A 20,403-nucleotide genomic window follows, 5' to 3' on the forward strand; every position below is an offset into this window, starting at 1 on the left:
GAGAGGCCATAGACAGGACACTGGGCTTGGAGCTGGACCATCTGGGTTCAAATCCCAGCTCTGCCCCTCCTAGCTATGTGATCTTGAGCAAGTTAAGCTTCTCTGGACCTCAGTTTCCTCATCAGTAAAATGGGGGTAAAAACACAGACCTCCTAGGGATCTGGGGAGGATCAAATAAGATAGTGGATGGGTCAGTACTACTCAAACACGAGTGATTATGTGATTGTCCGTATTATTGTCACCAGCCCTGGGGGGAGGCCCCTAAGGCTTCTCACTTAGTAATTTAGGACCAGCTCAGTTGGGAGTTGGGGTGTCCTGTTTTGCCGTAAAATGTAGCATGCCTTGCCAGGACCTCTGTAGTTTCCAATACTCAGTTCAAGGTCACGCTCTTGCTGAGGCCTCCCCGACCTTTTCAACAAGAACCGACTGCTCCTCCTTGTGGACACGCTGTGCCTAGGATGCAGGGCTCTTGCCATTGGGCCCCATAACACTTGACCACACTGTTACATGTCTGTCCCTTCCATGAGGCCATGACTAAGGGGAGGCTCTGGGGAGGTGCTTGGTGAATGAACAAACAAGTAAACCAAGGAAGGAGCACAATGAATAGATGCAAACCAAGTCACATCATCAGGGAAAAGACAAGAAAAAAGAATTTGGGGAGTAAGCTGGGGGACAGAGGGGACCTCGGGGGCTGAAGGCAGGATGAAGGCCCTGAGGGACACTGGCTAGTGGGCTTTCTTTTCTTTTTTTCCAATTTTTTCATTGTAGTAACATACAAGTAATAATAAAATTTACCATCTTAACCATTTTTAAGTGTACAGTCCAGTGGTATGAAATATATTCATAATGTTGTGCAACTGTCACCACCATCCATCCTCTTTTCATCTTGTAAAACTGAAACTCTGGTCCCCATTAAACACTAACTCCGCACCCCTGGGCTCCAAGCCCCTGGCAACCATTGTTCTACTTTCTGTTTCTATAAACTTGACTACTCTAGGGACTCATATAAGTGCTATCATACAATATTTGCCTTTTTGTGACTGGCTTGTGTCACTCAGCATAATGTCTTCAAGGCTCATCTGTGTTGTAGCAGGTGTCAGAATTTCCTTCCTTTTTGAGGCTGAATAATACTCCACCGTATGGATGTACCAGTTTGCTTCTCCATTCATCTGCTGATGGACACTTAGGTCACTTCCATGGTCCAGCTATTGTCAGTGGGCTTTCTTTTTAACCCCTTCTCTTTGGATACAAGGAAACCTCACTCATTTAGAATAATTGTAGGAGAGCTGAAATTATAATAGGCTCAAACAATAAAAAGTACTTTTATTACTTTTAAGGTCCAAGAGTAACTTGACCTCAGCTAACAAAATACTGCTTCCTTCGGGCCTTAGAAGAGCATTTAGAAGAACCACGTGCTTTAATGGGGTCACCAGTTACTTATGTGGATGGAAATGTGGGTTTCCATAGGGCTGAGGAAGCAAGGTTTGTTCCTAGAGTTGGCTTCTGCCTTGTGATTTTGATTCCAATGTGCAAGCCCATTTGTAGACACCATGGATGGTGCTGGTGACGGGGAGGAGGAGAGGTTGCTCACTAAACCCCAGTCTGGGTCCTGTTCAAATTATACAAATGCTGGCTTCAGAACTGGGATTCCTGGATAAAGCGGTTTCTTTCCATTTGTCTGCATACTTCTTCTTTTTAAAAGCTTTTTGTTTTGACATATTTTCAGACATCAAAAAAGTTAAATGTAGAATACAAAGAATTCCCAGGTCCCCATGACACCGATTCCCCAAATCTTAATGTTTACTGTATTTGTGTTATCACTCTCAATCTCTCTTGTATATATGTATGTATCAATATACATACCTATACACAGATACGTATTCTTTCTTTCTGAACTGTTTAAGAGTAAGTTGCAGACATATGCCTCTTTACCTCGAAATACTTCGGTATTTAGCAGAGAACAAATGCAAATTGAGACCCAGTGTCCGAAAGAAAACAAGAAAGAATTAGTTGGGTGTAAGCTGGGGGATGGAGGGGACCCTGAAAACAAGGCCCCAAGAAAAGGCATTGGTCCACATTTGAGGTCCCAGATGGTCTATGAAATTCTATCAGGACAGTTTCATCAGGGCCAGCACTGAAGGTCGGATGTGATGGGGCAGATTTAGAGGTGTCAGAGAGGAGCCATTCTCCTGTGACTCCCACTTTTTCCCTTCCTCCCTGACCCTATCTTCTGGCTGCCCCGTCCCAGCCCCACACAGGGTATCCAGTCCAGGAGGGCCCAGAGGAACTGCCGCAGGCTTAGGGGTCAAACCTCAGCTCTGCCTCTCACCAGTTGTGTATTCTTAGACAAGTCCTTTACTCCCTCTGGCCTCAGTCTCTGGGGCTGTCAAATGGGCATATTTCACATGGTTGTTGTGAAGAGCAGCAGTGGTGACATGACAGGTGTGCTAGTACTGGGTAAAGCATGAAGCATCCCAGTGCTAATTCCTTTTCCTTCCTTGGTTCTGGGAAGCACCCTCCATCCTCTGGACCACAGGAAACCTCCCCACCTCAGTGTGTGGGAAGAACCAAGAGAGCTGTCTGAGAGTAGAGTGATGGAGAAAGGGGCTGCAGCCCCCGCCTCTGCTGATGCTTCCCTGGGGACGAGCCCACAGAGGAGCTGGCAACAAATCCGCCAGCTACATGGACAGCCACCTGGCAAAACCGGGGTGTGGGTAGCATTTGCATGGCTCACTTGTAAGTAGCTAGAAGACCGAGGATTCCCCAGGGTCTCCACGAAGGGAGGTGACTCTGGGGAATCAGAGGAGCTCAGGTCAGGCCTGGCACCCAGTGGTGGTGACATTCAATGGGTACTTTCTCTCTGAGCCTCAGTTTGCCCATCTGTAAAATGAGGGTGCTGAAGAAAGCCACCATATGGGAATTCTGAGGGACTGACATAAGAATGTGAAAACCCTCAGAACCAGAGGAGGAAAGAGCTCTTTGGGGAAGGGCAGGGACCCACCTCATCCACCTCTGTGTCCCTTGTAAGGCTGAGACAGCGGCAGACACGTAGTAGGACTGAATAACTGCTTGTTTGGCCAACCCTCCCAGGGAGGGCCTGTGCCTTTAACCAAACTTGGAGAAACTTCATCTGAAGCCGGGACCCTGGGGCATCACCTCTGGCCCCGAGGAACTTAATTGGGACTGCAGTGCCTCCTGGTGGCCAGTGTGAGCCACTGCAGCCTTGATCATGCTGGATTTAGGGGGGAGCCTAGAGCCTGAATTCAGGGACCTGGGAACCTGCCCTGTGGGTGAGCATGGCGTCCCAGGGCCCTGCGACTCCTCCTCAGTCTTGGCTTCCTGTAGGGGCTGCGCCTTCTCCATAACCCCTTCTCTCCTCTCGCTGGCAGGAAATCCGGCAATACTTGTTGACATGAGGAAGCAGAGAAGCCAAAAGGTTTGCCCAGGGCCCTAGCAGCAGCGGGGCCACCTTTGGCTCTTCGTGCCCTGCCCCGTGGCTGGTTTTTCTGAACCCCATCATCCCGCAAGGCCCAGTGTCCCACTCCCATGCTGCAGCCACCCCACACAGCAGTGTGTGCGCTGAGGGACCGAGGCCCCCCGGCTCCGGAGTCCAGCCCCGTGGCCTTGGGTCCCTTTCCTATGGGCGCCCCGTCACCCCCAGCGGAGCTGCAGAGCTGCCCCGGTGCTACCAAAGGCAGAAGGAGCCCGGGCCCAGCTCAGGACCCAGCAGTGCATCAGGGCGGCCCTGCTCTGAACTGCTCACAGTCGAGTGGGAAGCAGGACCACACACCAGTGCTTTAGAGCAGAGAATCCAGTGTTTAAGAGGTAAGCCCAGCCCCCGGGGTCAGGGAGGAAGAAGGGGTCAGCCTTGCGCTGAACCTTGGAAGCCCAGTAGAAACAATTCAGCAAAGAAGAAATACAACAAATAAAAGGTTAACTTTACTAGTAATTAAAAAAATGTAAATTCAAACAAGATTCCACTTTTATCCTTCACACTGGCAAAGATTTAAAAAAACAGTATAATGACTGGTATTGGCCCTGAAGCAGATGGGCACACGGAGGAAATTGGCAGATTTCTAGAAGACACGTTTATCAGAGCTCTTAAGGTGTGACTGTGATCTAACTCGGTATTTCTAGTTCCTGGAGCTTCTTCTGAGGTAATTACCATGAAAGTATCAAGGGATTTAACTGCAAGGATATTCATCCCAGGCCTGTTATCATTTCAAACAATCAGCGATCCACGTGCCCAACAGTAAGGGACTGATGAAATAAAATAGTTTGTCCATCCGGTGAAATACTATGCAGCCATTAAAAACGATGTAGTAGAAGAATATAGAATAGGATGGAAAGATATACAGGATAGTGTTAGGTTAAAAAAAAAAAGAAGACTTTTACCAAAAAAAAAAATTATGTTTCCCTTTTGTGTTTGTGTGTTACAGTTTTCTTCTTTTGGTCTGTCTTGATTTTTTTTTTTTTTTTAATTTCCATATAGAACATAGATAACTATATGTAACGAGGAGGGAAAAAGCCACAAGATTTACAGAGGAAGATACGCAGGGAGAGTAGGAGTTAGCCAGATTCATGAGGGGCAGAAGGGCATTCCAGTTAGAAGGAAGAGCACATGCAGGAATGGGGTAGCCTGAAGCCGCTCGAGCAGTGTGTTGGAGGCATGAGGACAGGGCTGTGGGACCGGAAGCGAGGTGCAGAGGTGGGGTGTGGAAAGATGTAAGTCTGTGAGGAGAACGGGTGTCAGTCCTGCCTGGGGAATCCTGAATGCCACAGTCAGCCTGACTTGCAGGGTTGGCAGATTTCGCAAAAAACTAACAACAAAACCAGGACGCTCCATTTAATTTGAATTTCAAATAAATAATGAATAAGTTTTAGTATAAGTATGCCCCATCCAATATTTGGGACATACTTACACTTAAAAAATGACTGTTTCTCTGAAATTCTACTTTAACTGAACACCCTGTATTCTATCTGACCGTCCTAATGAGGGCTCTGGGCACCAGCGGAGGGCCTCTAGACAGGCTCGCACTAGACGGGATGTGTGCTTTAGACACTCTCTCTGGTTGTAGTTGAGGGCAGTGAGTCTGAGGGCAGAGAAACCAATGAAGTCTGCGCTTAAGCCAGAGCTCTGGGAATCTCCAGTACCCAAGAGACCTCAGAGTCACGGCCGGGGTGGGGGGCCCAGGGGGGCCCAGTTTGTGAGGACAGTGGCCGATCCCCACCGCGAAAGGGGCCTTTCGCTGAAGTATCCCTACCCTTCCTCCACCCGGCTCCCTCCGTGGCGCTCACCCCCATCTCCCACATCACACAGCCGAATCCAACAGCTTCCAGAGCAGACATCACTCAGGATTCTAATCGCTGCTTCCACATAGCATTTTAAAATGATAAAAGCCATTTCTGTTCATGGTAAGACAGAAAAGTAAGTCAGATGAGAAAAAAAAAGGAACAAAACCCAGATACCAGTATTCTTACCTTTGGAAACTTCTAGTATTTTCTAAGGACAGATACCCCACCCCTACCTCCCCTTTTTTTCAAAATGAGATTTACTTACTATAACACGAACATCTTTCAGTTACTAAAATGCTGTTCTTTCACATCAGTTTCACGCATTTTTCATCAAATGTTTATTGAACCCCTTCTGCATACCAACCACAATACTAGGCATTAAACAAAAGGGCTAAACAAAACAAGTATATTCAGATATATTCCCTGTTTTATGGAAGGGAGAGAGAGAGACAATAAATAAAGGAAAAACAAATAGATACAAAATAATGTGTATTAAATGCCAAGAGAGAAACAGTCTGTAGAATAAAGAAAATCAGGAAGGATCTTCCAGTTATGGAAATATCATCCTTTATTTAACCAATCTCCTATTATTAGATATTTTGCTTACTTTCAGTTTTTCCATATAATAATGCCATGATGAACTTTCTCTCTAGTTAATTCTTTGTGCCCATCCATAATTCTGTCTTTAGTTTAAATCCCTGGAAGTAAGATTTCTGGGTGAAGACATACAAACCTTTTACTTACTTAGTTTTTCTTTACTATATGTAAACCCAATTTTTAATTTTCTCTATAGTTTACATATTTTTTATTTTTAAAACAGCATGGTGTAAAACTAAAATGGGAGGGGGTATTATTTTATGAATTTGAACACATCCCTGTACAGACTCACGTACTCACCATCACAGCGGGGATACGGGATAGGATAGTTCTGCACACCAGCCCTTTGTGGTCAAACCCGCCCCCTCCCCAGCCCCTGGCAACCAGTGGTCTGTTCTCCGTCCTGGTACTGTTACCTTCCCCAGAATACAATGCGATAAATAAGTAGAGTCATGCACTATATACATTTTGAGACTGGCTTCTTTTACAGACCATCATGCTGTCTTTGAGAGTCACCCATGCCATTGTTTGTATCACTAGTTTGCTCTTTTACCTCTGTAGCATCCCACTGCATGTCTGTTCCAGAGCTTGCTTATTCATTCACCTGTTAAAGGACATTTGGGTTGTTTCCAATTTGGCGTGATTATGAACGAAGCTGCTATAAACATTTGCATACACGTTTGCAATGAAAATGTCTTTGTTTCTTTAGGGCAGATGCCTAGCAGTGGGATTTCTGGGTCTAGCCGTAAGAGTATGTTTAATTATACAAGACAATGCCACACCGTTTTCCCACCAGCGATGAATGAGAGTTCCGGGTGCTCCATATCCTCACTATCACTTGGTATCATCAGATTTTTTATTTCCATTGCAATAGGTGTGTAGCCATATCTCATGGGGGTTTTAGTTTGAATATCCCTAGTGGATAATCCATAGTGGATAATACATTGAGTAGGTTATCATGCTTATTTCCATGTATATCTTCTTGGGTGAAATGTCCATTCAAGTATTTTACCCATCTTTTTTTAGTTTTAACATTACTGCTAACCAAGCTCCACATTTTATTCAGATTTCACTAGTTTTCCCTAATGTCCTTTTACTGTTTCAAGACCCCATCCTGGATACCACATCACATTTAGTCCTCATGTCTCCTTAGCCTTCTGTGATCTGTGACAGTTTCTCAGACTTTCCTTGTTTTGAGAGGCACATTTAGGGCTTGGGTGGGTGCATGTTGGTGACAGGAGTGCCTAAGTCACCTCATGGGTGGCTGGCCTGAGCCCTTGTGCTTCCTCTCTACAAACCGGCAGTTCCTCCAGGGCAGGAACACCGTCCGTCTCTACTGGGTACACACTGATATGCTCCATGCATGTTTGCTGAAATGTCGCCCCAGTTACTGCTACCCCTTTGGTGTTATTTCTTGGGCCTGGGGCTAAAACTAGGGACATCTAAGCTGAACTCTGGACAGAGTCCAGCGGCAGATGAGGTAGGCTGCGGACATAATCCATGGCTCACCTTTAACCTCTGCCCCCACCCCCGCACGACTGTTTGGACAGCGGTGGGTTTAGTCAGCGCCCTTTAAATAGCATGAAAGGGCCTCACGCTGGCCTGTTTTGTTTAAGGAGGTTGCATCGGCGTTGTGCACACTGCCACAGGGCATGCGGCCGGCTCACCCGAGAACAGAGTAAGCGGCATGTCCCCCACAAAGCAGATGTTTGGAGGAAAAATAGATGTAATCAAAAGCACAGAGGATAAAATTACTCAAACCCCTTAGACAGACCCTCCATATGCAAGGGTACACACACACACACACGCACACATGCACACACGCACGCACCACCCACGTCCATACCCACCCGCGTGTATCTACAGGGTCACGTTCACACACACACCCACACGCAACAGCACACGTCTGCAGGCACACACGTCCCACTTGTGTGCCTGCCCTTGACCACACGAGCCTGCACGCTACACAGACCTATCCGCAGGCCACTGCACATGTGTTCCCCGCACCTATCTGCAATTGCAGACTTGTGCCCCATGCCCGAGGGCACACATCCATGCACGCGGAAGGGATACACACAGAGAGGCCTCCAGCATCCTCTCCCCAAATGGCTTCAGAAGTTCATTCTCTTTGAATCACAGCCATAAAAAAAATTCTCTTGAAATCACAGTCATGAAAAAAAATCACGGTCACCTTTGGAAATCTTTCAAGGCCTTTCATGTCAAAAAAAAGTTAGTCTAGAGTAGAGTGACACCCTAGGGTTGAACCAGGACGAGTGGCTAGAGGTTAAGGGAATGAAGAAAGGTTTCCCATTTCTCGTTGGATTTCTTGAAATCCAACAGCCAGGGCTGTCCGGCAGCGGACCAGGTGGCTCCCAGAAGAGGCCAGGCCTCCTCCCCAGGGGAGTTCAGGCAGAGGCCCAAGGGCCTTCTGTGGCTCCTGATGGAGAATATAACCTCGAGCCGAAGAATGCTTCCCACTTCATCAGAAGTGGTCGATGGGAGTCTTTGCCTGGGGTTGTTTGAAGGGCCAGGGTCCCCCCCTCGGGGCAGGCAAGGATGACTCATGGTATTCTGTGCGCATTACTTGATTCCTCTGAGTAGTCTGGGATCTATTTCCAGATCAAGACATTCTGGGGGAAGCTGCAGCTTGCGATTACATTGTCTTGGGCCACACAGCCTGGGACAAAGCCCGCCCAGGGATCCCTTCCCACTCTGGGCGGGGTGTCAGCATAGCACCAGGCCGGAGTCCACAGGGGGTTGCCCCAGGGAGGATGGGGGGAAGCCAGCCAGGCAGGCAGGTGGCCTGGACCCAAAGAGGCTCTGTCGCTGCTCAGCTTCATGCCAGTGCTGGATGCTCTTGGGCCTCAAGAAGGTGGGCCCAGCAGCGGGGCAAGCTGGGAGATTCCAGTGGCCTTTTCTCTCTCCCAGTATAGCAGCATGATGGATGCAGAGCTGGTTCCTGGCCGATGCTGGAGTGGGTTTCCTGGACATTTCAATTCCAGTGCCCCGCTCCGTGAAGCCCATCTCTGTGCTTCTCCTTCTGCCTCCCTGACCCTCTTGCTTGCTGTGTGGAGACTTCCTTCTATGTCTGCCCTCCCTCCTTCTGCCCTCCCTCCTTCCTCCCTCCATCTTTTCCTCTCTCCCTCGGTGATCTCACCTCCTCCTTCTGTTTCAGCTGTCAGCCTCTGATGGAGGCATTCGTCACTATGTGTCTTTTTCTCACGTATCCGCGCCACCTTTCTCCTCAGTGTTTACGAGGATGCATTCATTCAACAAACATCTCTGCACGTACCCTATAGGTACTGGCACGCAGTAGGTGCACAGAGGTAGCTGGACAGAGTGAGAGCTCAGTAATGTTTGTTTGTTAGAAATTGTTCGTTGATCCTTCAGTAACCTCTTCCTGCCTGTCTGCTGCCTGTCCCATCCTGGGCTGAGCCCTGGGCTGAGAAAGGACAAATGTCATGAGGTCCCAACCCTCAGGGAGCTGATTCTCTAGGAGGAGCTGGACATTTGGGGTTTGATTATATACTAGTCCGAAAACACAGTCAGTAATTGGATGGCGGGGTCTGTATGACTGCCCCAGTCTGAGAGGGCTTCCTGGAGGAGCTGGTGCTTGATTGGACCTTGGAGGTCAGCTGGAAAAAAAAGGACATTCCAGGCAGGTGGACAGAGGTGGGGGTGAGGGAGACCAAGGAGGTCAGTGCTTTCCTTTGTTCAGGAGTAATTCAGCCTGAGTCTCAGGCCCCCTGTTTTCAGTGGCCGTCTTGAGGAGGGAGTCACAGAGCGAGCTGGACCCTGACCAGCGCCAGGCCTCGGGCCACGGTACCGAGTCTCCACCCGGCCCCTCTGGATCATCTAGTTGGAGAGCGATCTGCTGGCTTTGCCCAGAGCCCGACACCATCACCCGTCCCATCCCTGGCACCCACCTGTCTCAAGCAGGCCTGTTAAACTCAGGACCTCCTGCAGAAGGCAGTGGGAACTGTAATTATTTACTCAGGAGGATGGAAGACTAGGAGGCGTGGCAGCCCTCGCCAGATGTCCGCAGGGCTGGCTTGGGAAAGGCCCCGGGGGGTTTTGAACCAGGACCAATGAGCCAGACCCTACAGGAGACAGATACAGGCTGGACCTAAGGACAGATGGTCCAGCTGTCCTGGGGGCAGTGAGCTCCCTGTCACCAAAGCCTGGATGATAGCGCTTGGTGGAGATGTTGTAGGGTGGCCGGAGGTGGGAACTGATGCACTGAGAGGGCCTCCTTGGCTTGTCATTCTGACCAGTTGGGTCAGAACCTTGGGGAATTTTCCTTTGTTGTCTAAATTAGGGGCCCAACCTCAGAATTTAAAGCAAGATGATCAGTAATCAAGATTGAGATTTGGAAGATTCCTTCCCTCTTCAAGGACCAGAGAAACCTCAGTTTTGCCAGAATTCCTTCATCTCTAAGCCTTTCCAGTTAGCTGACATTTGCCTGGACAGACACGGCCCCATCCTCTCCCCTCTTCTCCCCACTCCAGATCCCAAGGGGAAGGTCCCACTGGTCCCTAAGGCGGGAGGGCTACTTACTCCACCGGGCCAAAGCTGTGACACCATCCCGGCATGCTCTCCCCACTCCAGACAGGGCGTGCCTGCTCCCGTTTGCAGATGAGGCTCTGGGACATGAAAGGCATCCTCTGAAGTCTCAGGCAGACGTTGGGAGAGCCGGGACCGCGAACAGATCTCCCATCTCTCGGTCTGGTGGTCTTTGCACACACCATGCTGTCTCCCCACTCCTGACCCACTCGCTCCCTCTCAGTGGGTGGCTGGAGAGGGGGAAACTGGATTCTTACTCCTCTTCTTGGAAGACTGGACATTCTGCCGCCTCCCCCCGAGCTGAGCCTAGAACCAGCTCAGCGCTGGGGAGCTTCTCCCAGAGGCCACATCCGCACTCTCTCCTCCTCTGGGGCTGGTCCTTCTGCCCCCAGGATGCGCAGACCAAGCCTCTTGGTTATGTGAGGCCCCTGGATTCCTTCTGGTCCTACCTCTCTCCCCAGGAAAGGCCGCGAGACCATGGGTAGGAGTAAAGGACCAACCAAGGGCTGAGAGGCTGCACTCTGTCGCTAATTAGGCACATTTCCCACTCTCTCTGGCCTCAGTTTCCCCTGACTTAACATGAGGAGTTTGGTCCCTACCAACACTTGCTTTTTATAACATGGAGTTTCCCCTGCATGGCCCAGCCCCTACTGTTGTATGGGGTGGTCCCGATCCCAGGCTGAAGGCCAGAGGATACGGTAAGGGTCTACGGGGTCATGGGATGGGGCCTGGGGAGCAGTGCTAGGGCAGAGGGGGCAGGGGCTGCCCCCCTCCCCGGTCTGGCCTCCAGGAAGTTGCATAACAGAGATGTTTATTTTTGGTGAGGCTGGGTGGGATTTCTTCTCCTTAAAAAAAAAAAAACCCAAAACATAAAACTTATTTGTCTGCCAGGAAGATAAATATCTTTGCTGAAAGCTCTTGGCCCGGCTGCCAGCTGCAGTTTGCATGATGCTGTCACCAAAGCCGTGGCGGTCTGCCTGTGTCTGGGCTCACATGGGTGTCATACGTGATGCCTGAGGGTCAGCCCCCCACCCTGCTGGTATCGACGCTGCCAGTGGCCCTCAGGAACGGCCTCCCAAAGCTGCTTCCAGGCCCACTCTGGGCATTCACCTCCACCCCGCTTTCCTCAGTGCCTTGAAGAGGGAGGTGAGAATGACAGAGAGCAAAATGTCCCTCTCAGCTTCCCCAGCATTAAGAGAGCCCCCAGTGTACACAGAAAGCCAGGGGCAAGACTGAACCTGCAGCTTCGGCCCCAGGACCTCGACAGAGTTAAGAGACCCGGGCTAGAGGCATCGTCCTGACTTAATGCCCGCTGCTCAGATGTCTTCCTAGAAGAGGAGACCGAGGGTCAGAGCGGTTGGTGCTCACACCGACCACAAATGCTTGTCATAATCAGAGCTTGCGCGTGTGAAAGGTTTTGTCAAATGCCCCCCACACACGTCTTATTAATCCTGTATGTTATTTCACTCTACAAGAGTCACAGTCAATGGAATTTGGCTCAGAGAGGCGCTCACACCCCTGTCTCCAGACACCAGTCCAGCGCCCTCCCCACAGCATCTGCACGCGCTCCTGCGCTTGGGGCCTCCAGGGAGGGCCTGCCCGCTTGGAGGACTTCTCCAGGGTCAGAATCTTCTGCTGCTCACAAGTCTAGACCAGAACTGGGAATAACTTAATGATACAGGCAGGAGTCTGCCTAGCCGGCACCATGCTGAGTGCTTTATGTGTCAACTTTTTTAATCCCAGAACTACCCTGTGAGGAAGATCCTACAGGATTCTGCATCCCCATTTTATAGAGGGGGAAACTGAGGCATAAAGAGGTTAGGTGAACTGTCCAAAGCACCTAGCTGGGACTCACACCCCTGGTGCCAGTTCCAGAGCCTGTGCTCTCACCCCTGCCCTGGGGCGAGTGTGTGCCCAGGGTGCTAAATGGGCTCTTTGGACTTGGAAAAGCCACTTCCCGCTCCGCCCTCCCACCCTGGCCTCCGCCTCCTCACCCTTGACCCGTGTGGGCTGACTGGTCCTTTGCAGCTCTGAGCATCCAGGAATCGGCCGGCAGAGCCCCGTTCTGTTAGACAGCAGTGGCTGTGGGCCTGGGCCGTGAGCTTTGTGTAAGTCTGCTGGGTCCCCCGTGTCAGCATCCTGGGCGTGTCACGGGGAGGTGCCCCACTTCCTTAGTAAACACGCCCCCCACCTGGAGGGGCAGGTCACCACTTGGACAATAGGTGAGACCAATGTGGAGGGCGCGGGGATAGGACCCCTCAGCACTGGATTCTTGGGCAGAGTCTCCAGAGCCCCTGCTGAACCCCAAACAGGAGCAGGCCAGGAAAGGCGGGGCCTCTCCTCCTCACTGCAAGCCCAGCTGGGCCAGATACGGCTGCTGACTGAGTTTTCCCTCCCACTCTGGGAGTCCGAGGCACTGAGTCAACATCCTCGATGCCCGAAGAAGAAGTGCTGGCAAAGGGAGTCCCTCTAGAGGGAAGAGCCCAGGGTCAGTGGGGTGGAGATTAAATGTTATAGAGGCTGACCCAGAGTCACAGAACATTGGTGCTGAAAGGGGCCCATGCTGAGACGATGACAAAGAGGCTCAGAGACTCGCCCAAGGTCACACAGCATGTCAATGGCAAGCCAGGATTAGAACCTGGGCCTCCTGACCTCTCATCCAATACTTCCCTGACAGGGCAAAGGCAAGGGGTGGCTTCCCCGTCCCTCCCTCCTCTCATGCTTGGTTCAGCCACTGGGTTTTGACCTTCCTTCCTCCCCCCCTCAGCCAAAGAGAGCTCCCTGGGTGAGCCAGAGTTGCCGCCCGACTCTGACACCGTGGGGATGGACAGCAGCTACCTCAGCGTGAAGGAGGCTGGGGTGAAGGGGCCCCAGGACCGGGCCAGCGCCGACCTCCCCAGCCCACTGGAGAAGGCGGACTCCGAGAGCAACAAGGGCAAGAAGCGGCGGAACCGAACGACCTTCACCAGCTACCAGCTGGAGGAGCTGGAGAAAGTCTTCCAGAAGACCCACTACCCCGACGTGTACGCGCGGGAGCAGCTGGCCATGAGGACCGACCTCACCGAGGCCCGCGTGCAGGTCAGTGAGGGCGCCTGGGAGGGCGCGGGAGAGCAGGCCTGCCCTTGGGATGGTGGCCGGCGCTGGGACCGCCTGGCTGTCCCCGGTCACACCAGGGCTTTCTTCACCTCAGTGCAAGGAGGCCCCTCACGCCCCTGCTCCAACCAGAGCAACTCTGCTTTTATTCACTTTACTGTCTGGCCTCTTGCTCTGGTTGGAGCCGGGGCAAAGCTCCCAGTGGACGGGCAGGAAGCCTGTGAGCCGTACTTCTGAGTTCTACGTGGTGAGGGAGTCCAGGCCCTTTCATGAAGGAGATGGTGACTGGTCTCTGCTCTGGAAAGCCTATCTCTTAGAAAGGAAACAGGATGAACTTAAATACATCCATAGCAGCCCAGTGGGCAGAAACAGAGACAACCCAGCTCTTCTTTTTGCCCAGGATGGCTGCCTCGTCCTCCATCTCTCAGGTTCCAACTCAGTATGCCTCCTCTGAGAAGTCTTCCTGACCACCATGGCTAAAGAAGGGGCCCCCACCATCACCCGACCACCAAAACACTCAACTCAGCACAACCCGACAGAGCCCAACACAGCTCAACACAGGCCAGCAGAGCCCAACACAACACAACACAGCACAACCTAAACCAACACAGCTCAACACAGGCCAGCATAACCCACATCAACACAGCTCAACTCAACAGAACTCAACACAGCTCAACACAGTACAACCCAACACAGCACAACACAGCACAACCTAAACCAACACAGCTCAACCCAACACAGCTCAACACAGGCCAGCAGAGCCCAAATCAACACAGCTCAACTCAACAGAACTCAACACAGCTCAACACAGCCCGTCAGAGCCCAGCACAACACAGCATAATGTAAACCAACAGAGCTCAACCCAACACAGCCCAACACAGCTCAATGCAACCCAACAGAAGCCAACACAACACAACACAACGTAACCCAACATAACCCAACCCAACACAGCTCAGCACAACCCAACACAACACAACACAGCTCAACACAGTAACAGAACCCACCAAAACCAACACAGCACAACAAAACCTAACACAGCTCAACACAACCCAACACAACACAATAGAACCCAGTACAGCTCAACCCAACACAACACAACCCAACACAACTCAACCCAAATTAACACAAAACAACACAAGCAAATCAGGTCAACTTCTACCACACAGTCCTATTTTATCTTTTTTATAGAATTTATGACGGCTTAAAATATTTTATCTGTTTGTCTCCTCTCACTGGAATATGAGCTCCTTGAGGGCAGGTACTGTCTGTTGTTCAACACTGTATTCCTACCAATTAGGGAAGGCCGAACTCAGAGCAACAAAGGCAAAAAATAAATATACGTGGACCAACTGACCTCCTTTGACCAGAGAGGTGTGTCTCCCCTCCCTGCATGAAATTACAGCAGAGGAAGAACCAGAAAGGAAGCAAAGTCCTCTAAGTACCCCCAAACACAGGCGACAAGATCCGTGCACTAAAGCTTGAGCTTCAGCGTAACACAAAATAAACGTCATGTTCAGCCTGCCTTTCCAACCCAGAGCATGTTAGCAACAGCAAATCAGGTGTTGGCAGATAGCTATTTTCCCCCTCCTGTGGGCTGTGGAAATCAACAGCTTGAGAGCAAAGAGGAGTTTTTTTTTAAAAAGCAGCACAGTTCAGATCAGCTCAGCACAGCTCTGCTCAGGTCTTTTCAGCACCAGGACAAAAAGCCCTGTTACTTAGCAGACCCCAAGGGCGCCTCCTGTTGCATTTGTTCACTAAAGAATCTTCAGCAGTGTTTCTAAGGCATCAGTAAAAGGTTCATCAGTCTCAACCATGCTCTGTTTAAAAAGGCAGAGGCATTTGTAATATGGTCCAGAAACGTTTTCATCTAAAATGGCTAATGTGGGGGACTTCCCTGGTGGTCCAGTGGTTAAGACTCCACACTTCCACTGCAGGGGGCTCAGGTTTGATCCCTGGTTGCGGAACTAAGATTCCACGTGCCATGCGGCACAGCCGAAAATTAAAAATAATAATAATAAAATAAAGTAAAATAAAATAAAATGGCTAACATGAAAAGGGACTGGTAGTTGTCAGTGAATACACAGCCATCCAGAAACGGCAGGAACCCGAGGGGGTTCTGAACAGTCAGGTCGTTTACCTGTAAATTCCCAAAAACAAGCTTCCCGGTTTATTCCTCTCCAGTTCGCAGTGAGTGTTTGGGGAAGAAAGGCAGGGCAGCTGAGGCCTCACTGTGATTCCAGAAACCTTCTCACATCCATTGTCCCACCTGAGTCATGCGACTTCCTGGTGCCTCAAGAGTCTGGACAGGAACCACAGCATCTGGCCTCAGCTCAGCCAATGGATTTGGGAGGAGCTAAAGGAGTAGGTGGAGAGGGGGTGGCTGTTACGGGGCATTCCTGTAGATGCTGTGTTTGTGTGAAGCAAACCATTCATTTTCTGTGCAGTACACATGTGTGCACATGTGTGTGCACGTGTGTGTCCCTAACAAATGGACAGGAGTGCCAAGAAGCAAAATTCACTTAGTATCAAAAGAAAGATGGTCCTTCTAGTACAACACATGGAAATGACACTGGGGTACGTTTAACATTTTTCAGGCACCACAATACAGCTAAAATGGAGTGCTCTCCCTGCATACACACACACAGACACACACTCACACACAAACACACACACACACATTTATGCCTACTTCCAAAAAGGAGCTGGGGCAGCTTACAATGAAAGATTTATTATTTTCATCTAAGAACAAGAACAAAGTCATGAAATGGGAAGGTATTTATGTCAAAGATCTAGACTAAGGATCATATTTGCCACTGAGTGCAAATTTCAACCCTGAGCTTCCTGGCAGCCAAGGCAGAAAGGGAAACTCTAATGTGTGCATATCTTATCATCTAAGGGAAGGACCATAGAATTATAGAATGCTAGAGCTGGAAAGGATCACCTGGTCCTCTCATTTGATATCAAGGAAGAAGAGGCCCAGAGGCAGGAAGCGATCACCTGTGATCAGGTGACTCAGGAAAGGTGATTCAGTGGCAGTGCTGAGAATAGAATGTGGGACCCTGAGTTCCAGCCCAGTGCTTCTTTTACTTTAGTTTGCCGTAGCAGGACACGTGCCAGATTGTTCTGAGACTTTTCTTTGTATAAAGGCAGCAGGGTGGGTGGGATTGTCATGTGTGTCAGACCTCTGGGTTGAGCCTGGCAGTGCCCCAGGGATGGGGGACGTGGGGATGGATCCCCCGGCTTGCCTCTGCTGAGTTTGTTTAGGGCCTGTACTCAGCTGGTGGGAAGCCAGGTGCCTGGCGTAGAGTGGCAGTGGGGACAGGGAGGGGGTGATGGGGGCTCTGAGACGGACCTTTCCTGGGAAGAAGCCCGGGGCTTGGCCCCGCTCCAGGGGGCTGCAGGGGCCTCTCCCTGCTGTCTGGGACTCCAGTCTCTGCAGCTGGTGTCTGAAGAAAATAAGACAGAGGCCTCCCTGCCCCGGGCCACCCCGCCCTGGCCCAACACTGCGGGCTGCGGTTAGCAAGGACCCTGCCAAGATGGTTGGTTCCTCGGGGAGAGGCCTGTGCTGAGCGGGCCCAGGCTGGGGTGGGCTGGGAGCAGGGTGGTCCTGGGCCGAGACACGAAGAACGGAAGGCTGGGACCTTGCAGTCCCCCTTCCTTCTGGGGTTGCACAGTGGAGGCAGGCCTAGGGCCACAGAGCCTGAGGCGCAGAGCACCTGAGGGGACAGCTGTCAGAGCCCCAGGCTCCAAGGGTCAGAAATAGGAGGATGATCTGAGTCTCAGGACCCTTGAATGTGAGCCCAGAAGGGGCCCACGAGGATACCCCTGCCACCACCCAACTTAGGCGTGAGGAGGCTGAAGACCAGGAGGCTGACTTAGCTTAAGCCTCATCTGGGCAGAAAACCTCCAGCCTTGTATGCAGGGTAAGGCCCAGGGAGGAAGGACCTGAGGAGGGGGTGGAGGTGGGCAGCTCTTCTCCCATCGGCCTGCTCCGCGCAGCTGTGCCGCCTCCCACGATCTCCATCTTTAGCCCTCAAATAAATCCCTCAGCCTGACCCTCTTCCACTCCCTCCCCAACACAGTGCTCTCTCCGCTGCCTCTCCCCCGGCTCATCTATCTTCCCGGAGAACCCAGGTCTCCCCTCTCCCCCCCCTCTTCCCCCGCGCTCACCTCCAGCCACCACCACGCACTCCGTCTCCCCCCACTCTGCTCCTCCCCTCAACCCCAGGCCCCCTTGCAGGACGCTGGGCTGCCTCCTTCCCCATCCATGTCCCTCCCAGCCCAGCCCGCGCCTGCGTGTCACCTCCACCAGCACCTCTGGATCCCACCACGGGACCGAGTCCACAGAGACTCAACGGCAACCCCCCGGTGGCGGACACGTCACCTTTTTCTAGCCTTCTCCCCGGCCTCAAAGAAAGAAAGCAGCCATATATCTAGATGCCTCCAGTGGGCTTCTCCCCTCCCGCTGGCCTCCCCCCCAGAGAACCCTGGGGGGCTGAGGAAGGAGCGGAAAGACTGAGCTAAGCCTGCAGGAAATTAAACATGAAATGAAAACAAGCGCCTCTGATTCATTCTCTCATCCTGCCCCCAGTCCCCCATTCCAGACCACCGATAAAGGGGGATCCCGTTTCAGCGGCACAGAGAGGAGACCCGATCTGCCCTTGGCTCCCAGTGGGCGGCCTGGGCCCGGAACCCAGGAGCCCCAGGAGGACAGGAAGCCCCGGGAGGCTCTGGGGCAGCCTGAGAGAGGGCCGGCTCCAGCGGGGGGGATCCAGGAGAGCACTTCTCCTGCACCAGAGTCAAGACAGGAAACAGAGTGATGCTGAAAGAGATGCCAGCAGCGCTCTGCGTGTGTGTGTGTGACACTCATGCTTGTGTACTGGGACGAGCTGCAGCCTCACCCTCCCTCCTCACCCCCACCCTCCCCATACTAACATGGGCCACACACACCCTTCTTTTCTGACTTCTTTCTTCTAGCAAAAGACAGCAAGGAAGGTCAGGAGCTATAAAATAAACAAGTGTGAAGTACTCTAAAAACTCCGTGACAGCATTTCCCATCTAGCTCACCTGCTGCTCTCGGAGGCACCACCCCTGGGAAGAGGTCAGCACAGATATTGGCCCCATTTTCCAGATGCAGAAACTGAGGCCAGTGGTTATGCCAGGCACTCCAGTGGGCCGAGCAGCCTCTGTGCTGCCGCATGGTGAATCCATCCAGGCCTCAGGCCCAGCTCCCTCCCCCTCCTCTAAGGAAGCTCCACGCTCTCAGCAAGGCTGCCAGGCGGTGTGCTGTCTGAGGTGTGCCCATGTGCACCTGAGTCAGTGGGTATGTGCACATCAAGCTGCCAGGAATCTCCCTCCAGGGAGCTCTGAGGTCTGCCCTTGACTCAGCTTAAAGCCCTTTCTGGCTTGGAAGCTGAGCCCTGCTCACTCCCCCTCTCCCACCCTCCCCTGTCCCCATCGCCCCCTCCCCAGATCCCAAGTCACTGGCAGGAGTGACAGATCCCAAGGCGAGCTCCTGCCCGTGAGCCTTGGGAAAGTTCTCAGCCTGCCAGAAACGCTCCTGCAAAAGGAAAAGGACCCACCCCACCCCCACCCCCATGGCCAGAGACCCCAGCTCACACACCTGACTCAGAGCCCACCCTCCCCATCCAGGCCACGCCAACACCCCACCCCCATGCTCAGTGACAGGTGGGCCTCCTCTCCTCCTCGGCATGAGGCTACTCTTCAGCCTGAGATTTTGCAGCAGCTGCCTCTCTTCGAGGCACCGTGGCGACCCCCTCCACCTGGCATTCAAGGCCCCCCACAATCTGGCTCCCACCTCCATGGTCCTTTCCCTCCCATCACTCCCCCAACTGGCAGCGTGGCCTCCTGAGGTCTCCTGAGTGTGCCCTGCTGTTTCTAAACTCGGCCTGGACTTCCGTCCCTCCAGCCAGCACTCGGAGCCCAGCCCCAGCCTTCCCTCCTCAAAGCCGTCCCTGACAGCCTCTGGAGCCCAACTGAACCCCTGTGCCCCAGAGAATCTTTAACCCAGGGTGTTCTGAGCCGGGAGACTGTTTCCGACAAAAGTCTGCACAGAGGATTCAGGAAGTGGGAATCCTGAACCTGGGCGGAGAGGTCCCAGGAAACTCAGACCTTTTGGAAAATGATGGCAAACCACATGTGTGTGATCGTCCAGGAGAATGATTTTCTGGGTGAGCATTCACAGCTCTTATCAGATTCTCCCCAGGAGTCTGTGGCCCCAGCGGATCAGGCCGCCCCGTGTTGGGGTTGGTTAGATGACCGCTAAGATGACTAGTGGCGTGTGTTTTGTGTGTGTGACACTTGCCTGCTCTAGATTCTGAAGCTACTGGCCCAAGATCAGGCCCACATGATAAACTGGAATAAACTGCCTTCCAGGCTCTCAATGTCTATCATTTTAGATTGTAAACTCTTGAGGATAAAGGCCGAGGTGGACACATTACCTGTAGCCCCATGGCCTCGACCCTACACTGAAACTGGTGAGACTCAAGGGATAGGCTGGTACTGCCCAAAGGCGGGGCCTCCAGCTCCTGGCCTGACCCCGGTGACACCTGCTCTGTCCTGCAGGTCTGGTTCCAGAACCGGAGGGCCAAGTGGAGGAAGAGGGAGCGTTTTGGGCAGATGCAGCAGGTTCGAACCCACTTCTCCACGGCCTATGAGCTGCCCCTCCTCACCCGAGCGGAGAACTATGCCCAGGTAAGTGCCTGCCCCCAGCCGCCGGCTCTGGCCCCCAGCCCCTCATGCTCTGAGAAGGGGCACCTTCCCCGGAAAGAGGACTCGGGGCCCATTCCGGGCATGTGCGTTTCTCCAGAATGTGGGAGGCCCAGAGCTCCTTCT

The 20,403-nt window shown here is 52.1% G+C and overlaps 1 protein-coding gene across 1 annotated transcript in view; it reads left to right on the forward strand.

Annotated features, from left to right (window-relative positions):
- The window catches only part of ALX4 (ALX homeobox 4), a 41,585-nt gene that overhangs the window by 17,443 nt on the left and 3,739 nt on the right, over nucleotides 1-20,403 (forward strand). The window contains exons 2-3 of the mRNA XM_082342934.1: nucleotides 13,223-13,533; nucleotides 20,134-20,262. Of these exons, the coding sequence (XP_082199060.1) occupies nucleotides 13,223-13,533; nucleotides 20,134-20,262 (440 nt within the window). The remainder of the gene's footprint in view (nucleotides 1-13,222; nucleotides 13,534-20,133; nucleotides 20,263-20,403) is intronic.

This window comes from Balaenoptera borealis (genome assembly GCF_965194805.1).
Source record: "Balaenoptera borealis genome assembly, chromosome: 11".
NCBI lineage: Eukaryota > Metazoa > Chordata > Mammalia > Artiodactyla > Balaenopteridae > Balaenoptera > Balaenoptera borealis.